This window comes from Pseudoliparis swirei, chromosome 9 (genome assembly GCF_029220125.1).
Source record: "Pseudoliparis swirei isolate HS2019 ecotype Mariana Trench chromosome 9, NWPU_hadal_v1, whole genome shotgun sequence".
NCBI classification, from domain to species: Eukaryota; Metazoa; Chordata; class Actinopteri; order Perciformes; family Liparidae; genus Pseudoliparis; species Pseudoliparis swirei.
In genome coordinates this window covers 27,022,237-27,039,104 of record NC_079396.1, presented here as the reverse complement: position 1 = coordinate 27,039,104, position 16,868 = coordinate 27,022,237, and the positions used below count along the sequence as shown (strand labels likewise).

General features: G+C 48.8%; 2 protein-coding genes across 3 annotated transcripts in view; both read left to right on the top strand.

Moving 5' to 3' along the window:
• The first annotated feature begins 264 nt into the window (after positions 1-264).
• Positions 265-3,910, top strand: rpl32 (ribosomal protein L32). Its single transcript, XM_056423985.1, has 4 exons — positions 265-342; positions 964-1,064; positions 1,156-1,337; positions 3,749-3,910. Exons 2-4 carry the CDS (start codon positions 969-971, stop codon positions 3,876-3,878), a joined length of 408 nt encoding a protein of 135 aa, XP_056279960.1. The 5' UTR covers positions 265-342; positions 964-968; the 3' UTR covers positions 3,879-3,910.
• A 4,447-nt stretch (positions 3,911-8,357) lies between these two features.
• The window catches only part of grip2b (glutamate receptor interacting protein 2b), a 30,686-nt gene continuing 22,175 nt past the window's right edge, over positions 8,358-16,868 (top strand). For both annotated transcript variants that reach the window (XM_056423569.1, XM_056423570.1), the window contains exons 1-6: positions 8,358-8,717; positions 10,191-10,271; positions 14,831-14,966; positions 15,703-15,848; positions 16,389-16,472; positions 16,564-16,639. In XM_056423569.1, the coding sequence (XP_056279544.1) occupies positions 8,678-8,717; positions 10,191-10,271; positions 14,831-14,966; positions 15,703-15,848; positions 16,389-16,472; positions 16,564-16,639 (563 nt within the window). In that variant the 5' untranslated portion in view covers positions 8,358-8,677. The remainder of the gene's footprint in view (positions 8,718-10,190; positions 10,272-14,830; positions 14,967-15,702; positions 15,849-16,388; positions 16,473-16,563; positions 16,640-16,868) is intronic.

Below are 16,868 nucleotides of genomic sequence, written 5' to 3'. Positions count from 1 at the left end.
ACACTATCAAGAAAGAAGTAACAGTTCTACCCCCCCCCCCTCCAAAGTAAACAACAACACAGGTCCAGGAAGTGCGCAAAATGTCCTTTTTATCAGCAGTAAAAGGCTCGTTAAGTTTAAAATATTATAAAATGTCCTACAAACGAAAACCAAATACAAAAACTACGATATTCAAGTGATTTCATTTCGTAAATTTTGAGAAATAACTTCCAATATCCGGTGGAAAGTACCGCGATTGTGATTGGAAAAAAATACAGTACCCACAATGCTTTGCGGCAGCCGCGGAAGTCCTTTCCTCTCCTTCCGCCGTCGTTGGAGTCCCTTTTGGATTTACGTCGGCGGGTGAGTCGATGCAATCTACGTTCATCAACGCGATTTAGGCCGATGTTTGACCATCCTGGCGCGGTTTATCAACCATATACCTCCTTTCTATACATCTCGGATGAAATTGAGGATCTAATCGTCGTATATTGTCTTAAAATGTGTTGTTTTTTGAACGATGTGCTGCTCGTACTGTGTCTGCTGTGCAGCTAACGCTTCCCCGTGAAATGGGGCTTGTTGAGCGGGCGCTCGGGGCCCGACGGGCAACGTGGCTTACAGATCAACATGGTCAAATAAGAGCAACCAGCTGCGAATAAACTATTTGTGCACAAAATGTTTTAATTCTAGAGAAATGTTTAACGTAGAGAAGCTAAGTAGCTATACATGGACTCCACCGTAGAAGCTAGCTTAGCTAGCTAGCTGACGTGATCACGTTTACCTGAAGCTCGCGCAACTCAAAAGTTCACGTGGGTAATAATAGTTTGAAAGCGGGAGCTAACGTGTGTGTTTTTACGTCAACAAATTGCATTAGCTCATGCATCCTCGTGAGCTATGGGTCCCGTTGTGTAAAGCTACCACACCGACCTGCGGTGGTTGTGTAACGTTTGCTTTTTTAACGTGTGTGTGTGTGTGTGTCCTCAGTCACCATGCCAGCCCTCAGGCCCCTCACAAACCCCAAGATCGTCAAAAAGAGGACAAAGAAGTTCATTCGCCATCAGTCTGATCGATATGTCAAGATCGCGGTAAGTGTCCACGTGACTTCCTCCACTGCTACACCCACCTGCTTCACCTGCAGGGCGTTTTTTAAATCTCCTTTTCTTATCTCCACCACAGAAAAACTGGCGTAAACCCAGGGGTATCGACAACAGGGTGCGCAGGAGGTTCAAGGGCCAGATGCTGATGCCCAACATCGGGTACGGGAGCAACAAGAAGACCAAGTACCTGCTGCCCAACGGCTTCAAGAAGTTCCTGGTGCACAACATCAAGGAGCTCGAGGTCCTGATGATGAGCAACAGGTGCGTTGTGCACAACGAAACAATAAAAACACATCTTTTCTGACTATCTGGAGTAAAACACAGATTTGCACTTCAGTGGCACTTAAATGTCTCTTATTGTGGTACTTTTGTAGTTCGACTATGTTGAGGAAATGTTACTTTCTGTATTCTTGTTCTTAGTTTGAACTCTAGGTTGATGCACTTATTGTAAGTCTCTTTGGATAAAAGCGTCTGCTACAGGGTTCGTACGGTCATGGAAAACCTGGAAAAGTCATGGAATTTTAAAATGGTCATTTCCAGGCCTGGAAAAGTAATGAAAAAAACGAATATCAGAAAAGTTTTGGAAAAGTCACGGAAATGTTATATTCACGTGTTCATTTACGCAGCGTTTGACATCATGAACATGTTTTAGAAAGAAAGACGCTCAAAATATAAGCCGGCATACGCTCTCATACTGGCGCCGCAATTTTCTTTTTTTTTCCCGTTGCAAGTGAACGCACCGTAACTGGAAAGTTCGCTGGTCATTTGTTTCATTTAATGTTTACTGTATGCTTTGGAATTCACAGTTTAAATACTAAATGTTCTCACTGTTTCATGGCTAAACCGAGATTTCAGTTTGGTCATGGACATGTGGTTTAAAGTCATGGAAAAGTCATGGAAATTTGGTTTAAATTCATGGAAATTTGGTTTAAAGTCATGGAAATCCATTGGTCTAAATGTGTAAGAACCCTGTGAAACACTAGAAACACATCTTTTCCGACTATCTGGAGTAAAACACAGATTTGCACTTCAGTGGCACTTAAATAGTTCTTATTGTGGTACTTTTGTAGTTCGACTATGTTGAGGAAATGTTACTTTCTGTATTCTTGTTGTTCTTAGTTTGTACTCTAGGTTGATGCACTTATTGTAAGTCTCTTTGGATAAAAGCGTCTGCTAAATGACACGTGATGTAACATCGTAGACTGGTACCGGGACGATTTGCTGCAACTTTAGTATGTTGGAAGTTAATGGAGTTTTAAACTTAGGCTTTTACAGGATTCCCACGGTCATGGAAAACCTGGGGGAAACGTCATGTAAATTAGATACTCATATACTGTAGCCTTTGGAATTCTTATTGTTAGTTCAAATACGACAATTTCTCACTTTTTCACGTACATACCCGAGATTTCACAATGTTCGGTCTTTCTTTTTAACGTCCTGGACACCCATTGGTCAACAAGTGTGTGAACCATTTTATGACTGCATCAATTTTTATTTTATACGCTTTTAATGGATCGATTGACCGTCTTTGAAGACGCTTGTTTCCGGGCAAAGTAGTTTGATGTTATATATATTTTCAGTGCCTCGAGCAAAGCGGTTCGCCGGTGTATCGGGAAGTCTCGGTTGCCACCATATAGTGGGAACTTGAATAGCAGCATAGAATTCACTATTAAACACTTGAGTTACGACGCCGATGCTCTGATAACAAACAGAAGCATCTTCTGAAGCTCTGAACTTCTCTTTTAATCTCAACAGTCCAGTATCTGTCATCAGATAATCATTTAATCATCTTTATTTTAAATGCTTGCGTCGCCTCGTGAGGAAGAACACGTCTTTAGTTGAGCTGCGTTCACAACGACCCTGTCTGACTGAACTTAACTTCCACAAGAGGAATCTGTCCTCTCCAATTGGCTGTTGGTAGATTTTTAGTTGTAGTTTTATCTGGATGCTTGAGTCAATCATTTCAATCCAACTCCCACAGTTCACCTGGCAGCTAATGCCTAAAACCCTCTGGATGACGACCAACACACACACACACACACACCTGCTGTTTGGACCAGCGTCTAGTACCAGAACCAGTTACTGAGTACATTAATTCCATTTGGGTTCTCGAGGTTCTACAACACGCTGAATCTTATCGGTCCCAGAACAGTCAGAGCATTTCATTTCTCGCCCGTTGAGGGGATTAAAGTCGGTCATGAAGCTGTTGGAGTTGAGTTTATTCCCGATGTGGACGCCCTGAATATTTTGGTAACTAATTCAAATGTAAATGTTTTTCTTTAAGTTTTTGTCACATTTAGAGGGAACTTTGTAATTCATCGTCCTCGTGTTCATCATCGACTTTGTGTGATTTCTACGTGAAGGGAATCTTTATAAATGTCCTTATTGCTTTTAACCCGACGCAGGAAACTTCCACAGCTCGTACGACTTGAATTATTATTATATATATAGTATTTATTAAATATACTTAATGACGACATGAAGCTTTGTGACCTCGACACCATCAGCTCAAACTGCCACTCTGACATCTGAGTTTAAACAACCAGTCATTGACCTCCTCTCTCTTCCCATCTTCTTCCTCTCCCCCCTCCTCTTTATCCTCCCCTCTTCTTCCTCTCTCCTCCCCTCTCTCTTTCCCTTTTCTTCTTCCTCTCCTCTTTCTCTCTCTGCAGGACTCACTGCGCTGAGATCGCCCACAACGTCTCCTCCAAGAACAGGAAGGTGATCGTGGAGCGAGCGGCTCAGCTCGCCGTCAAGATCACGAACCCCAACGCCCGGCTCAGGAGCGAGGAGAACGAATAAACCCGTTGTTCACAATAAATGTTTGAAAAGAATCGGGTCGTAGAGCTGGTTTTATTTGGGTTTCTTGTGTGAACATATTCATTTATACAGTGTGATTAAAAGAATAAACATTTATATAAATATGTATTCTTGAAATCAAACTATTGTCTCTGATTCCATTGTGTTTAAGGTTATATACTCGTGTAGACACTGAGATTTCACAAATGTTTGCTCATGGTAAGAACCCTGAAGATTACTCAAAACCGGCTCATGTTGGAGCTTAAGTACTATTTTTACCTCAGAAGTTTGCAGACGGCCCTAAACTTTGTCTTCTGGCTGTTGCCACGATTGGTTCTCCAGAGACTCGAATAAATTAGTTTATTAAAATTCAGTGATTTTATGTCATGTGTGGCATTAATATATGAGCAGGGTTTAGTGCACAGGTGTCAAACACAAGGCCCGCGGGCCAAATCCGGCCCACTGCGTTATTTTATTCAGCCCGACGGTTTATGAGAAAATATGATCGCTTTTTCTTTTAAGAAAAATATCCCATGCTTTTATTTTGAAAGTCTCATATTGAATGAATTTGTTATAGTATTTGACATTTTCACTTTGTGACCCCTTACGACTTTAAAGAAATGTGATCAGCTTTTCTTCAAGACATTTAAGAAAAATAACCTGTGCTTTTATTTTGAAGGTTTCAAATGAAAAATTATTTTTGAGACTTTCATTTTATGTGGCCCCTTGAGTCTTGAAAGGCATGTCATCAGCTTTTCTTCAAGACATTTAAGTAAAATATCCCGTGCTTTTATTTTTGAAAATGTCAAATTAAATGTATTTATGTTATAGAATTAGAGATTTTCATTGCATGTGCCCCCTTACTGCTTGAAAGACGTGATCACCTTCAAGAAATTTCAGAAAAATATCCAATGCATTTATTTTGAAGGTTTCAAATAAAAAAATCATTTTGGAGACATTTTCATTTTATGTGGCCCCTTACGGCTTGAAAGAAATGTGATCACCTTTTCAAGAAATTTATGAAAAATATCCTGTGCTTTTATTTTGAAGTTTTCAAAGTAAATGGATTTATGCTATATTAGAGCATAAAGGCTTCACGTGCATGAGCTCCTCCAGAGCTGGTGTTCTCCTTCAGGATGATGATAATGATGATGATGATGATGATGATGAAGGGGGGGGGGGGGTCATCCCTCACGACTCGTTCCAGATGACTGGAGGCTGAAACTGAACAAAAGGGCCAAAGATGCCCGAAGAAGAGCGTCGACCCAGACGGGAAGAGTTCTGATGGATGAACTTCTGTTTATTAAAAGTTACGGGGGGAAAGAAAGATGGACTTTGGGAATTTTGAAAAGAATAAAAGAAAAAGCGTGCAAATAAAAAACAAGTTTTAAAGATTTTCAAGAAAATGCAATAATATGAATTAAAGAGGATCCTAAATGAAGACATAAGATCAAAGCGCTCCCCGTCTCAAGTAAAGAGGTTAAATTGAGGCAGGAAGGAAGAATTTATTGTACGCGTGATATTTAAGGAAGTATTTAAAAAGTATAAATATGTGTGCTTAATTTAAACTGCTGATGCAAAAGGTTGAGAGTGTGTGGACAGAGAGAGTGTGTGTGTGTGTGTGTGTGTGTGTGTGTGTGTGTGTGTGGAGGAGCATCCATAATTTTCAATTGAAACATCAATGTATCAAACGGACCGCCATCAGAGGTCACGTGACTCGGGTCGTATGTTGCGTCGTCGACCCCCTGCGGAGAAAGTTTCCATCTTATTCTGGCCCCGGAGCCCGGAGCCCCGCAGCCCGGAGCCATCTGGTCCTGCAGGGCCGGGGCGTGGCCCGAGGGGGGAGGACATGAGGACGTGAGGACATGAGGACGTGACGGCTCCTCGCCTCCTCGTCACCGGTCAGACCGACACGTTATCCGTGTCTCCGCGGACATGTCGGTCAGGGTGGTGGTCGGGTGGGGCCTGCGCCCCTGCGCCTCCCCGGGGAAAGGCAGCCGGTCGGCGGCAGGAAAGAGGAGGATGTTCTCCTTCTCCCTCAGATGTCGGATGGGCGTCTTCAGAGGAAGAAGCAAAGGTAACGGGGAGCTCGTGTTGCCTTCAGGGACCACTTGAGTTCATATGATGACACCGCACTAAATTACACCTGAATTTATTTTAAAACAGAGAGTTAAACTGATTGAAACTTGTATTTAAATACACTCAGACATATTTATGCATAATATGTAAGATGTTTGTATTTTAATTGCATTTGGATAGTTTTAACGTGAACACACTAATAAACGTATGGTGTGTATTTGTATGATGATAATAATAATAATACTTTTTTTTAAATAGCCATAAAAACTGGTCCCCACAACAAAAACAACAACAATATAAAATAATATAATTCTAAAGAAATAGTAATAATAAAAAAATCCCCATGAAAACCAGGAGAGGAAATATTAAATTAATATAGAATACGTGAGAACTAAAAGCTTTTTTTTTTGAGGCTCTCGTTAGTGTTTGTAAAAGTGCTAAACCAAAATAAATATTTAAAAATCAATTCTCAATGTTACAGGTAGCCTGTAAAATAATAAGTAAGAATAAACAATAAAACATAGGTACATATAGATTTTTTTGGGTGTTTAAATTCTTGCAGTAATCTATATGAGAACATTATAAGTGATATTTCTTAAATGATAAAAAACATCTTTGTGATATGTATGTATATATATATTTTTATATATATATGTATTGATTGTATATTTTCAAGTTTATTTTGTAAAACCAATATTAATATTTATTCTCACAGCTGCAGGATTGTATCTGTTTATCCGTTCGTGTTAGACTGAGTGCGCGCGCATCATCGATGTATCGACGCGTCTGTTTACTTGTGACCGACCTTAAAGAAGCGTGGGTGCGCGTGACACGTGCTCATCCTCAGTTCTACGTCACGCACGGATCCAGCGAATCGGTCGTGACTTTTCAACTGCAGCTGCATGTGACCGCCGCCAGGGGGCAGTGTGGCCGGTTCGATGGGAGCAGCGGCTTAAGCTGCAGGTCCTCCTGCCTAAAAATACCCTGTTTATTGGGAATGTGGGCTTATTTTCAGATTTATTATTGAAACAACAATATAGAGGGAACACGATTACAGGTAATTATCTTATTGAAAGTCATTTTTTTAATATTCTGCCATTCTTTGTTTCTTTTTTTCAGTTGAGCATCCACAACCTGTATTTAGGTTAATGCCAAAAAATAGGAATGTTTTTTAGTTCTCCATCTCTCTCTCTCTCTCTCTCTCGCTCTCTTTATTCTGCTATAGATATTAATTAGTCTCGCTCTGAACGACTTTATAAATGGGACATTTAAGACAAAAAGTCTCAGAGGAAATTATCTCCACCGAAGAGGTGTCGACTGGAACAGCCAGCCAATGAGGGAGGGAACGCGGAGATGTGTGTGTGTGTGTGTGTGTGTGTGTTGTTTGTATTTCCAAAGTCTCGGTGGTGAAGACAGTTTGACCGAAACAAACGAGGCAGACGAGGCTCGAAGGGCCCACAGAGGGGCTGGTGGAGGGCAGTTGTTGTTGCTGTTGTTGTTGTTGTATTTGTGCGTGTGTGTGTGGGTGGGTGTGGGGGGGGGGGGGGTGACGGCAAATGGTCGCGGAGCCATGTGTTTGGGTAGAGGGGCCCTCAGTGGGGGGGGCTGAGGGCCCCTCCACCCCCTCAAGGCTGAAACATGAGAAGTCTTCCTTCTTTTCTCTTCTTTCTTTTCTCTTCTTTCTTTTCTCTTCCTTCTTTTCTCTTCCTTCTTTTCTCTCTTCTCTATCCTCGTCCCCGGGGCCCTCGTGCACGACAACATGTGCACACTTTTATGAATAACGTATTCCACGGCCACACGGATCAGATAAGCAGCTGCCAGGCTGCACCGGAATCCCATAGTGTGTGTCTGTGTGTGTGTGTGTGTGTGTGTGTGACAAATATGTAGATACAAGCAAAACATGTGTGCATTCTCTATACGTGAGAAATAGAAAGTGACTCAGTGTCAGAGCTCAGTCTGATAAAGGATGTGCATGAGTGTGTGCTTCTGTGTGTGTGTGTGTGTGTGTGTGTGTGTGTGTGTGTGTGTGTGTGTGTGTGTGAGAGAGTGTGAAGGTGTGTGGGTGGGTTTGAGGATGTGCAGACGAGGGTGTTTGACTTAGTGGGGAAATGGATAAACTAACTGTGTGTGTGTGTGTGTGTGTGTGTGTTTGCATGTTGCTGCTGCTGCTGGGGGAGGGAGTGACGATCTGTGTGACTGCCTCACTGAGCCCCTCTGGCAGAGAGAGAGAGAGAGAGAGAGAGAGAGAGAGAGAGAGAGAGAGAGAGAGAGAGAGAGAGAGAGAGAGGACACTCACTCCAGCTCTGCACAGAGAGGAGGAGGTTGTGTGTGTGAATAGGGGATGAAACCCCCTCTGGAAGAAGAAGAGGAAGAAGAAGAGGAAGAAGAAGAAGAGCTTAGAAATGGAACCGCGAAGTGAAGAAGAGGAGAACCTTCTTCTCTTCTCATGCTCAGGATTTTATAGATGAACAAAAAGAAGCTCGATATATTCAGAGGAGTGAGACGTCTTTAGCATCTTTGACATCTTTGGTGTGTCACAAGTTTAAATAGAGAGCGGAACCCCAGAAGACCCTCTGGATCAGCGCGAGGGGGGGTGAAGGAACGATGACGGCGTTTTTTCCCGCGAACGACTGAGACCCTTTAACCCCGCCCCCCTCTCTCTCTCACACACACACGCACACACACACACACACACACCAGGTGCAGCCCCAAAGACCCCCGCCATGCTGTGTGGTCTGAGGAGGGACTCCAAGAACAGCGCCGGTAAGGAGCGCGCGCGCGTTTGATCTGTGCAGCGTGGAGTCAAACGGGGGGGGGGGGGGGGGTTCTTAAATGTCAGTGGACTTTGGCCGTCATGCAGCTGCGCGCGCCACCCGGGCCATCGCGTAATTGGGGCAGATATAGCACCGTAAACTGGGTCTGGCATGCCCCCCCCTCCCCTCCTCCTCCTCCACGTTTATAAATAAAGTTTTACATCTGAAAATAGCGCGTTATGATTTAATTGTCAGTGAGAGCGCCCCGCCCCCTTTTTATTTAACCTACATTCTCATTGGTTTAGAGCCCTGAGGTGCACCCGGGGAGTCAGTATAATGCACGCTCACGTGCAGAGAGAGGAGATGCGCCCGTGTAACCCAGAGCTAACGCTGCCTTATGACCGCAGTGACAGCTGCTGGACTGCCCCCCCCCTCCTCCCAGAGCCCACGTGGCTGCACAGAGGGCGCTGCCCCCTGGCCCGATGCGTTTGTGATGTGTCACTCTCTTTGTTTGTGCCTCACAGCTACCGGACAGGACACGTGTGTGTGTGTGTGTGTGTGTGTGACATAGCGCATTATGCACATGCATGTTGGGTGCCATGCAGCCCGTCCAGATGTTTCCATAAGAGGTCTGACTCACGCGTCATGCCTTGCTTCTTGTGCCGAGGTTAAAGGTCAGAGGAGTTTTGACGGGGTCTTCAGATGCGGAGAGAGAGAAGGAGTGTGTGTGTGTGTGTGTGTGTTGGATGCCCTCCCCAGTGATGTCATTTCTCATGTCAATTTCAGCCTAATTTCTGAATATGGGCTGTAAGGAAGAAAATAGTGTACTACCCATAACCCCCCCCCCCCCCCCCCCTCGAAAGAAGAAGGAGGAAGAGGAGGAGAAGATTCCTCTTGGTTTACAAGATGACGTTCACTCACCGTGACGGACAGAAGAAGAAGAAGGTAATCCGGATTAGAGAAGTGCCGGGTCCGGTTCCCCCTGACGGCTGACAGAGGGTCCCAAACCCAGAACACCGTCAGGTCCTCCACAGATTGAACGTTTCCTCTCTTTTTGCAGCAGCTGCTGTCGATGACATGAAGATGATGGTACCCCCCCCCCCCCACCCACCTCCAACATTCCATTAGCCGCATGCTGTTCCCTCAGATTCCCATGCAGAGAGAGAGAGAGAGAGAGAGAGGCTTAAAAACACTCAACATTTAACAGGATTATGGAAAAACAAGTGGGAAGACCTTCCTTTTAGTTCAGTGTCTTAAAGCTGCATTCTCTCTCCTGGCCACCAGGAGGAGACTCCTCTGGTTGTATAGAAGTCTATGCTTCATGTGTTGAAGCTGCATAAATATTTATGACAAAAAACAACAAACAACTAAATCGTAACATCCAAGGAAAGCGTGACGTGTGCAGCATGAAACCTCCACCCGCTCATTACCCAGGGTGCATCTTGGGCCCTTGATAACACCACCTCTCCCTCCCTGCCCTCAGATGAAGGGCCGTACTCCAAGGGGGGCAAGGAGCCCGCGGCGGCCGACCCAGCGCACTCGTCTTGCAGGCGCAGCCTCTCAGGTACGAGAGCCGAGGAGCTCCACACACCTCGTGACCTCACAACCTCATGACCCCATGACCTCATGACATCACAACCTCATGACCTCACAACATCATGGCCTCGTGACCTCACAACCTCATGACCCCATGACCTCATGACATCACAACCTCATGACCTCACAACATCATGACCTCACAACCTCATGACCCCATGACATCACAACCTCATGACCTCACAACATCATGACCTCACAACCTCGTGACCTTATGACCACACAACCTCATGAACTCATGACCTCATGACATCACAACCTCATGGCCTTGTGACCTTATGACCGTATGACCTCACAACCTCATGACCTCATGGACTCATGACCTTGTGAGCTTATGACCTCACAACATCATGACCTCATAATCCCATGTCCTCACAACCTCATGACATCATGATCTCACAACCTTGTGACCTCATGACCTCACAACCTCATGACCCCATGCCCACATTGCCTCATGACCTCACAACCTCATGACCCCATGACCTGCACCATCTTCCCTTTATCAGGATTAATACGACTCACTCCCTCCATCCTCCAGAATCCGTCACAAAGATTCACTCCAGAACCAGAGATGTTGACGGATGGAGAGAGAGAGAGAGAGAGAGAGGGAGGGAGAGAAAGGGAGGGAGGGTGGGAGAGAGGGAGTGAGAGAGAGGGAGGGTGGGAGAGAGAGAGAGGGAGGGTGGGAGAGAGGGAGGGAGAGAGAGAGAGGGAGGGTGGGAGAGAGAGAGAGGAGGGAGAGAGAGGGGAGAGAGAGAGAGGGAGGGCGAGAGAGAGGGGGAGAGAGGAGAGAGGAGGGAGGAGAGAGAGGAGGGGGAGAGAGAGGAGGGTGGAGAGAGGAGAGGAGAGAGAGGAGGGGAGGAGGGAGGGTGGGAGAGAGAGAGGGCGAGAGAGAGAGAGCGAGGGAGGGTGGGAGAGAGGGCGAGGGAGGGTGGGAGAGAGAGAGAGAGAGGGTGGGAGAGAGGAGGGGGAGAGAGAGAGAGAGAGAGGGTGGGAGAGAGAGGAGAGAGAGAGAGGAGGGAGAGAGAGGGGAGAGAGGAGGGAGAGAGAGGGTGGGAGAGAGGGAGGAGAGAGAGGGAGGGTGGGAGAGGGAGGGAGAGAGAGAGAGAGGGTGGGAGGGAGAGAGAGGAGGGTGGGAGAGAGGGAGGGAGAGAGAGAGGGAGGGTGGGAGAGAGGGAGGGAGAGAGAGAGGGAGGGAGAGGGAGAGAGAGAGGGTGGGAGAGAGAGAGAGGGAGGGTGGGAGAGAGGGAGGGAGAGAGAGGGAGGGTGGGAGAGAGGGAGGGAGAGAGAGAGAGAGAGGGTGGGAGAGAGAGGAGGAGAGAGAGAGGAGGAGGGAGAGAGGGAGGGAGAGAGAGAGAGGGAGGGTGGGAGAGAGGAGGAGAGAGAGAGGGAGGGTGGGAGAAAGGGAGGGAGAGAGAGAGGGAGGGGGTGGGAGAGAGAGAGAGAGAGGGTGGGAGAGAGAGAGAGGGAGGGTGGGAGAGAGAGAGGGTGGGAGAGAGAGAGAGAGAGAGAGGGTGGGAGAGAGAGAGAGGGTGGGAGATTCAAGATTCAAGATTCAAGATTCAAGATGTTTTATTTGTCACATACACACACAGGGTGTGCAGTGAAATGAAAGTGGCAATGCTCAGCAGGAATGTGCAAGGGCAACAAGTACACACTATTTACAAATAAAAAACAACACAATATTTACAGTAAGTGTGTGTGTGTGTGTGTGTGTGCCTAAGAGGGGCAGTTGTGTGGGTCTATGTGGGGGTCCTGGTGAGGTCGGAGTTCACAATCCTGATGGCCTGAGGAAAGAAACTCCGTCTCAGTCTCTCTGTTCTTGCAGCGTGACTACGGAGGCGCCTGCCTGACCGCAGCAGCTGAAACAGTCTGTTGTTGGGGTGGTGAGGATCCTTCATGATCCTGCCGGCTCTGGTTCTGCACCTCCTGGTGTACAAGTCCTGCAGGGTGGGGAGTGTAGTTCCAATAGTGCGCTCAGCCGAACGCACTACTCTCTGCAGAGCCTTCCTGTCCTGAGCGGAGCAGTTGCCAAACCAGGCTGTGATGCTTCCTGTCAGGACGCTCTCTACAGCTCCAGAGTAGAAGGACTGAAGGATCCTCTGGGAAACTTTAAATTTCCTCAGCTGCCTGAGGTGGTAGAGGCGCTGCCTTGCCTTTCTCACCAGAGTGTCTGTGTTTGTTGACCATGTCAGATCCTCGGTGATGTGGACTCCCAGGTATTTATACCGCTCACCCTCTCCACAGTAGTCCCGTTAATCCCCAGTGGTGAGTACGTCCTCTGTTGTTGTGCCCTCCTAAAGTCCACAATCAGCTCCTTAGTTTTGGTGACATTCATGATGAGGCTGTTGTCCTGGCACCAGAGTGACAGATCAGCAACTTCCTCCAGGTAGGCCTTCTCGTCGTTGTCGGAGATCAGGCCCACCACCACTGTGTCATCCGCAAACTTGATGATGGTGTTGGAGCTGAACCTGGCCACACAGTCATGTGTGTACAGGGAGTACAGTAGGGGGCTGAGGACGCAACCCTGGGGGGATCCTGTGTTCAGGGTGAGGGAGGGTGGGAGAGAGAGAGGGTGGGAGAGAGAGAGGGAGGGAGAGAGAGAGAGAGAGGGTGGGAGAGAGAGAGAGAGGGTGGGAGAGAGAGAGAGAGAGAGGGAGGGTGGGAGAGAGGGAGGGAGAGAGAGAGGGAGGGTGGGAGAGAGGGAGGGAGAGAGAGCGAGAGAGGGGGAGAGAGAGATAGGGAGGGTGGGAGAGAGGGAGGGAGAGAGAGGGAGGGTGGGAGAGAGGGAGGGAGAGAGAGAGGGAGGGGGTGGGAGAGAGAGAGGAGGGTGGGAGAGAGAGAGAGGGAGGGTGGGAGAGAGGGAGAGAGAGAGAGGTGGGAGAGAGAGAGAGAGGTGGGAGAGAAGGGAGAGGAGGGTGGGAGAGAGGAGAGAGAGAGAGGGAGGGTGGGAGGGAGAGAGAGAGAGAGAGAGAGGGTGGGAGAGAGAGAGAGGGAGGGTGGGAGAGAGGGAGGGAGAGAGAGGAGGGTGGGAGAGAGGGAGGGAGAGAGAGAGGGAGGGGGTGGGAGAGAGAGAGAGAGGGTGGGAGAGAGAGAGGGAGGGTGGGAGAGAGGGAGAGAGAGAGAGAGAGGGTGGGAGAGAGAGAGAGAGAGGTGGGAGAGAAGGGAGAGAAGAGTGGGAGAGAGGAGGGAGAGAGAGGGGGGGGGGAGAGAGGGAGGGAGAGAGAGAGAGGGTGGGAGAGAGAGAGAGAGAGGGTGGGAGAGAGAGAGAGAGGTGGGAGAGAGAGAGGGAGGGTGGGAGAGAGGGAGGGAGAGAGAGAGGGAGGGTGGGAGAGAGAGAGAGAGAATGTGTGTGAGAAGGGCTTTTTATTGGACAGTAAACGTGTATGTGTGTGTGTGTGTGTGTCGGGTGATTCTGTCAAGAGGATGCTCACATATCTCCGTGTCCCGGTGTCTCATATCCCCGTGTCCCCGTGTCCCGGTGTCTCATATCTCCGTGTCCCGGTGTCTCATATCTCTGTGTCCCCGTGTCCCGGTGTCTCATATCTCTGTGTCCCCGTGTCCCGGTGTCTCATATCTCCATGTCTCCATGTCCCGGTGTCTCATATATCTGTGTCCCCGTGTCCCGGTGTCTCATATCTCTGTGTCCCCGTGTCCCGGTGTCTCATATCTCCATGTCTCCGTGTCCCGGTGTCTCATATCTCTGTGTCCCCGTGTCCCGGTGTCTCATATCTCTTTGTCCCCGTGTCCCGGTGTCTCATATCTCTGTGTCTCCGTGTCCCGGTGTCTCATATCTCTGTGTCCCCGTGTCCCGGTGTCTCATATCTCTGTGTCCCCGTGTCCCGGTGTCTCATATCTCTGTGTCCCCGTGTCCCGGTGTCTCATATCTCTGTGTCCCCGTGTCCCGGTGTCTCATATCTCTGTGTCCCCGTGTCCCGGTGTCTCATATCTCCATGTCTCCGTGTCCCGGTGTCTCATATCTCTGTGTCCCCGTGTCCCGGTGTCTCATATCTCCGTGTCTCCGTGTCCCGGTGTCTCATATCTCTGTGTCCCCGTGTCCCGGTGTCTCATATCTCTGTGTCCCCGTGTCCCGGTGTCTCATATCTCTGTGTCCCCGTGTCCCGGTGTCTCATATCTCTGTGTCCCCGTGTCCCGGTGTCTCATATCTCTGTGTCCCCGTGTCCCCGTGTCTCATATCTCTGTGTCTCCGTGTCCCGTGTCTCATATCTCTGTGTCCCGTGTCCCGGTGTCTCATATCTCTGTGTCCCCGTGTCCCGGTGTCTCATATCTCTGTGTCCCCGTGTCCCCGTGTCTCATATCTCTGTGTCTCCGTGTCCCGGTGTCTCATATCTCTGTGTCTCCGTGTCCCGGTGTCTCATATCTCTGTGTCCCCGTGTCCCGGTGTCTCATATCTCTGTGTCCCCGTGTCCCGGTGTCTCATATCTCTGTGTCCCCGTGTCTCATATCTCTGTGTCCCCGTGTCCCGGTGTCTCATATCCCCGTGTCCCCGTGTCCCGTGTCCCTCAGAGGATCTTCGCGGCGTGACCACGGTGGAGCTGATGAAGAGGGAGGGCAGCAGCCTCGGCCTCACCATCTCTGGCGGCTCCGATAAGGACGGGCGTCCCCGCGTGTCCAGCCTGCGTCCCGGTGGGCTGGCTGCCAGGTGAGATCACCAGAGGAGCCGGCGGCGGCGAGCCGGGGCCCCGGGGCGTGGGGGCCCGTCAGAGCAATAACGGTCCAATAGAACGTCCGCCGGAACGTTCTTCAAATGTGGCGCGTGAGCGTCCGCCGGGACTCGAGCGAGTCTCTCTCCAAACGCCCCGGTTGGTGGTCAAAGGTCAAAGGTCAACGTGACCCGCGACGGTGATGGAATCGCATACCTAGATTTCGTGACACGAAATGATCTCACCTGATTTGGCACATCTTGACTACTATTGTTTGTTTATTTTTAAATGTCACAGAGGACACAACCAGGAAGTGGTGAGCGAGAGAGAAGGAGGGAGAGGGTGAGAGAGAGAGAGAGAGAGAGAGAGAAGGAGGGAGAAAGGGAGAGAGAGAGGGTGGGAGAGGGAAGGAGGGAGAACAGAGAGAGAGAGACAGAGGGAGGGAGGGAGGGAGAGAGAGAGTGAGGGTGGGAAAGGGAAGGAGGGAGGGAGAAAAGATAGGGAGAGAGAGGGAGAAGGGGAGATAGAGAGGGTGGGATAGGGAGGGTGGGAGAGGGAAGAAGAGAGACAGAGAGAGGGAGGGACAAGGAAAGAAGCAGAGGAAAGAATGGAGAGGGAGGGACAAGGAGAGAGAGAGGGAGAGAGGGAGAAGGAGGGAGAAGGGGAGATGGAGCCAATGAAAGAGCTCTAAAGAGTCCCAGATGTTCTGATCTTCGGGCTCCTCCTCTTCCTCAGGAGCGACCAGCTGAACCTGGGCGACTTCATCAAGTCGGTGAACGGCATCAACCTGTCGAGGCTCCGCCACGATGACATCATCAGCCTGCTGAAGAACATCGGGGAGCGGGTGGTGCTGGAGGTGGAGTACGAGCTGCCTCCGTCCGGTGAGGCTCTGAATCCACCGCACGGGTACATTAAAGCAACCCGAGGAGTCGCCCCCTGGTGGTCAGGAGAGGGAATGCAGCTTTAACACGTGAAGCATAGACTTCTATACAACCAGAGGAGTCGCCCCCTGGTGGTCAGGAGAGAGAATGCAGCATTAACACATGAAGTATAGACTTCTATACAACCAGAGGAGTCGCCCCCTGGTGGTCAGAAGAGAGAATGCAGCTTTAACACATGAAGCATAGACTTCTATACAACCAGAGGAGTCGCCCCCTGGTGGTCAGAAGAGAGAATGCAGCTTTAACACATGAAGCATAGACTTATATACAACCAGAGGAGTCGCCCCCTGGTGGTCAGGAGAAAGAATGCAAGTTTAAGTTTAATTCCACGTATTACAAAATAGATGGAATGAATTTCCCCACTGAGATTTAGTTTTAACATATTTCCACGATGCTTTCATGACTTCTGAGGATTCAACACCGATATCGACGACACGACATCATAAAGTCTGATACTAATGTTCTGAATCTCGTCCTCAGTCCAGAACTCCTCGGGAGTCCTAACCAAAACCATCGAGGTGTGTTTACACAAGGAGGGAAACAGCTTTGGATTCGTCATGAGAGGTCAGCGGCGGGGGGGGGGGGGGGGGCGTCTTTTTCTATAAAAAAAAAATGATAATATTTTTTGCCAATGATTCGTGTGGTTTTCCTTCAGGAGGCTTCCACGAGGACTGGCGCCGGTCTCGCCCTCTGGTGGTCACGTACGTCCGGCCCGGCGGGCCCGCTGACAGGTGTGAGAGAGGGCGCGAGGGGCGAGCGAGTGCTGCTGTGGTCTCCGTCACGCATGAAGGAGCCTTTTCAAAATCATCGTGTGCGCGCCGGCGTGCACGTGTCCTACATATTTAGATGTTTGGACTTCTTGCATATGGATGTTTTACTAATTGCGATGACAATATGCACCACTGAACTCCCGTGGGATTTTATTATTAACGATTCCCGTGCACATTCGATTGATTTGGC

What these genes read in the sequence shown, in the direction of transcription:
- rpl32 (XM_056423985.1), top strand. Translation starts at nt 969, where the DNA reads ATGCCAGCCCTCAGGCCCCTCACAAACCCCAAGATCGTCAAAAAGAGG. An exon ending in ATCGATATGTCAAGATCGCG is followed by an intron (nt 1,065 to 1,155) that starts GTAAGTGTCCAC and finishes TCTCCACCACAG; the next exon opens with AAAAACTGGCGTAAACCCAG. An exon ending in GTCCTGATGATGAGCAACAG is followed by an intron (nt 1,338 to 3,748) that starts GTGCGTTGTGCA and finishes CTCTCTCTGCAG; the next exon opens with GACTCACTGCGCTGAGATCG.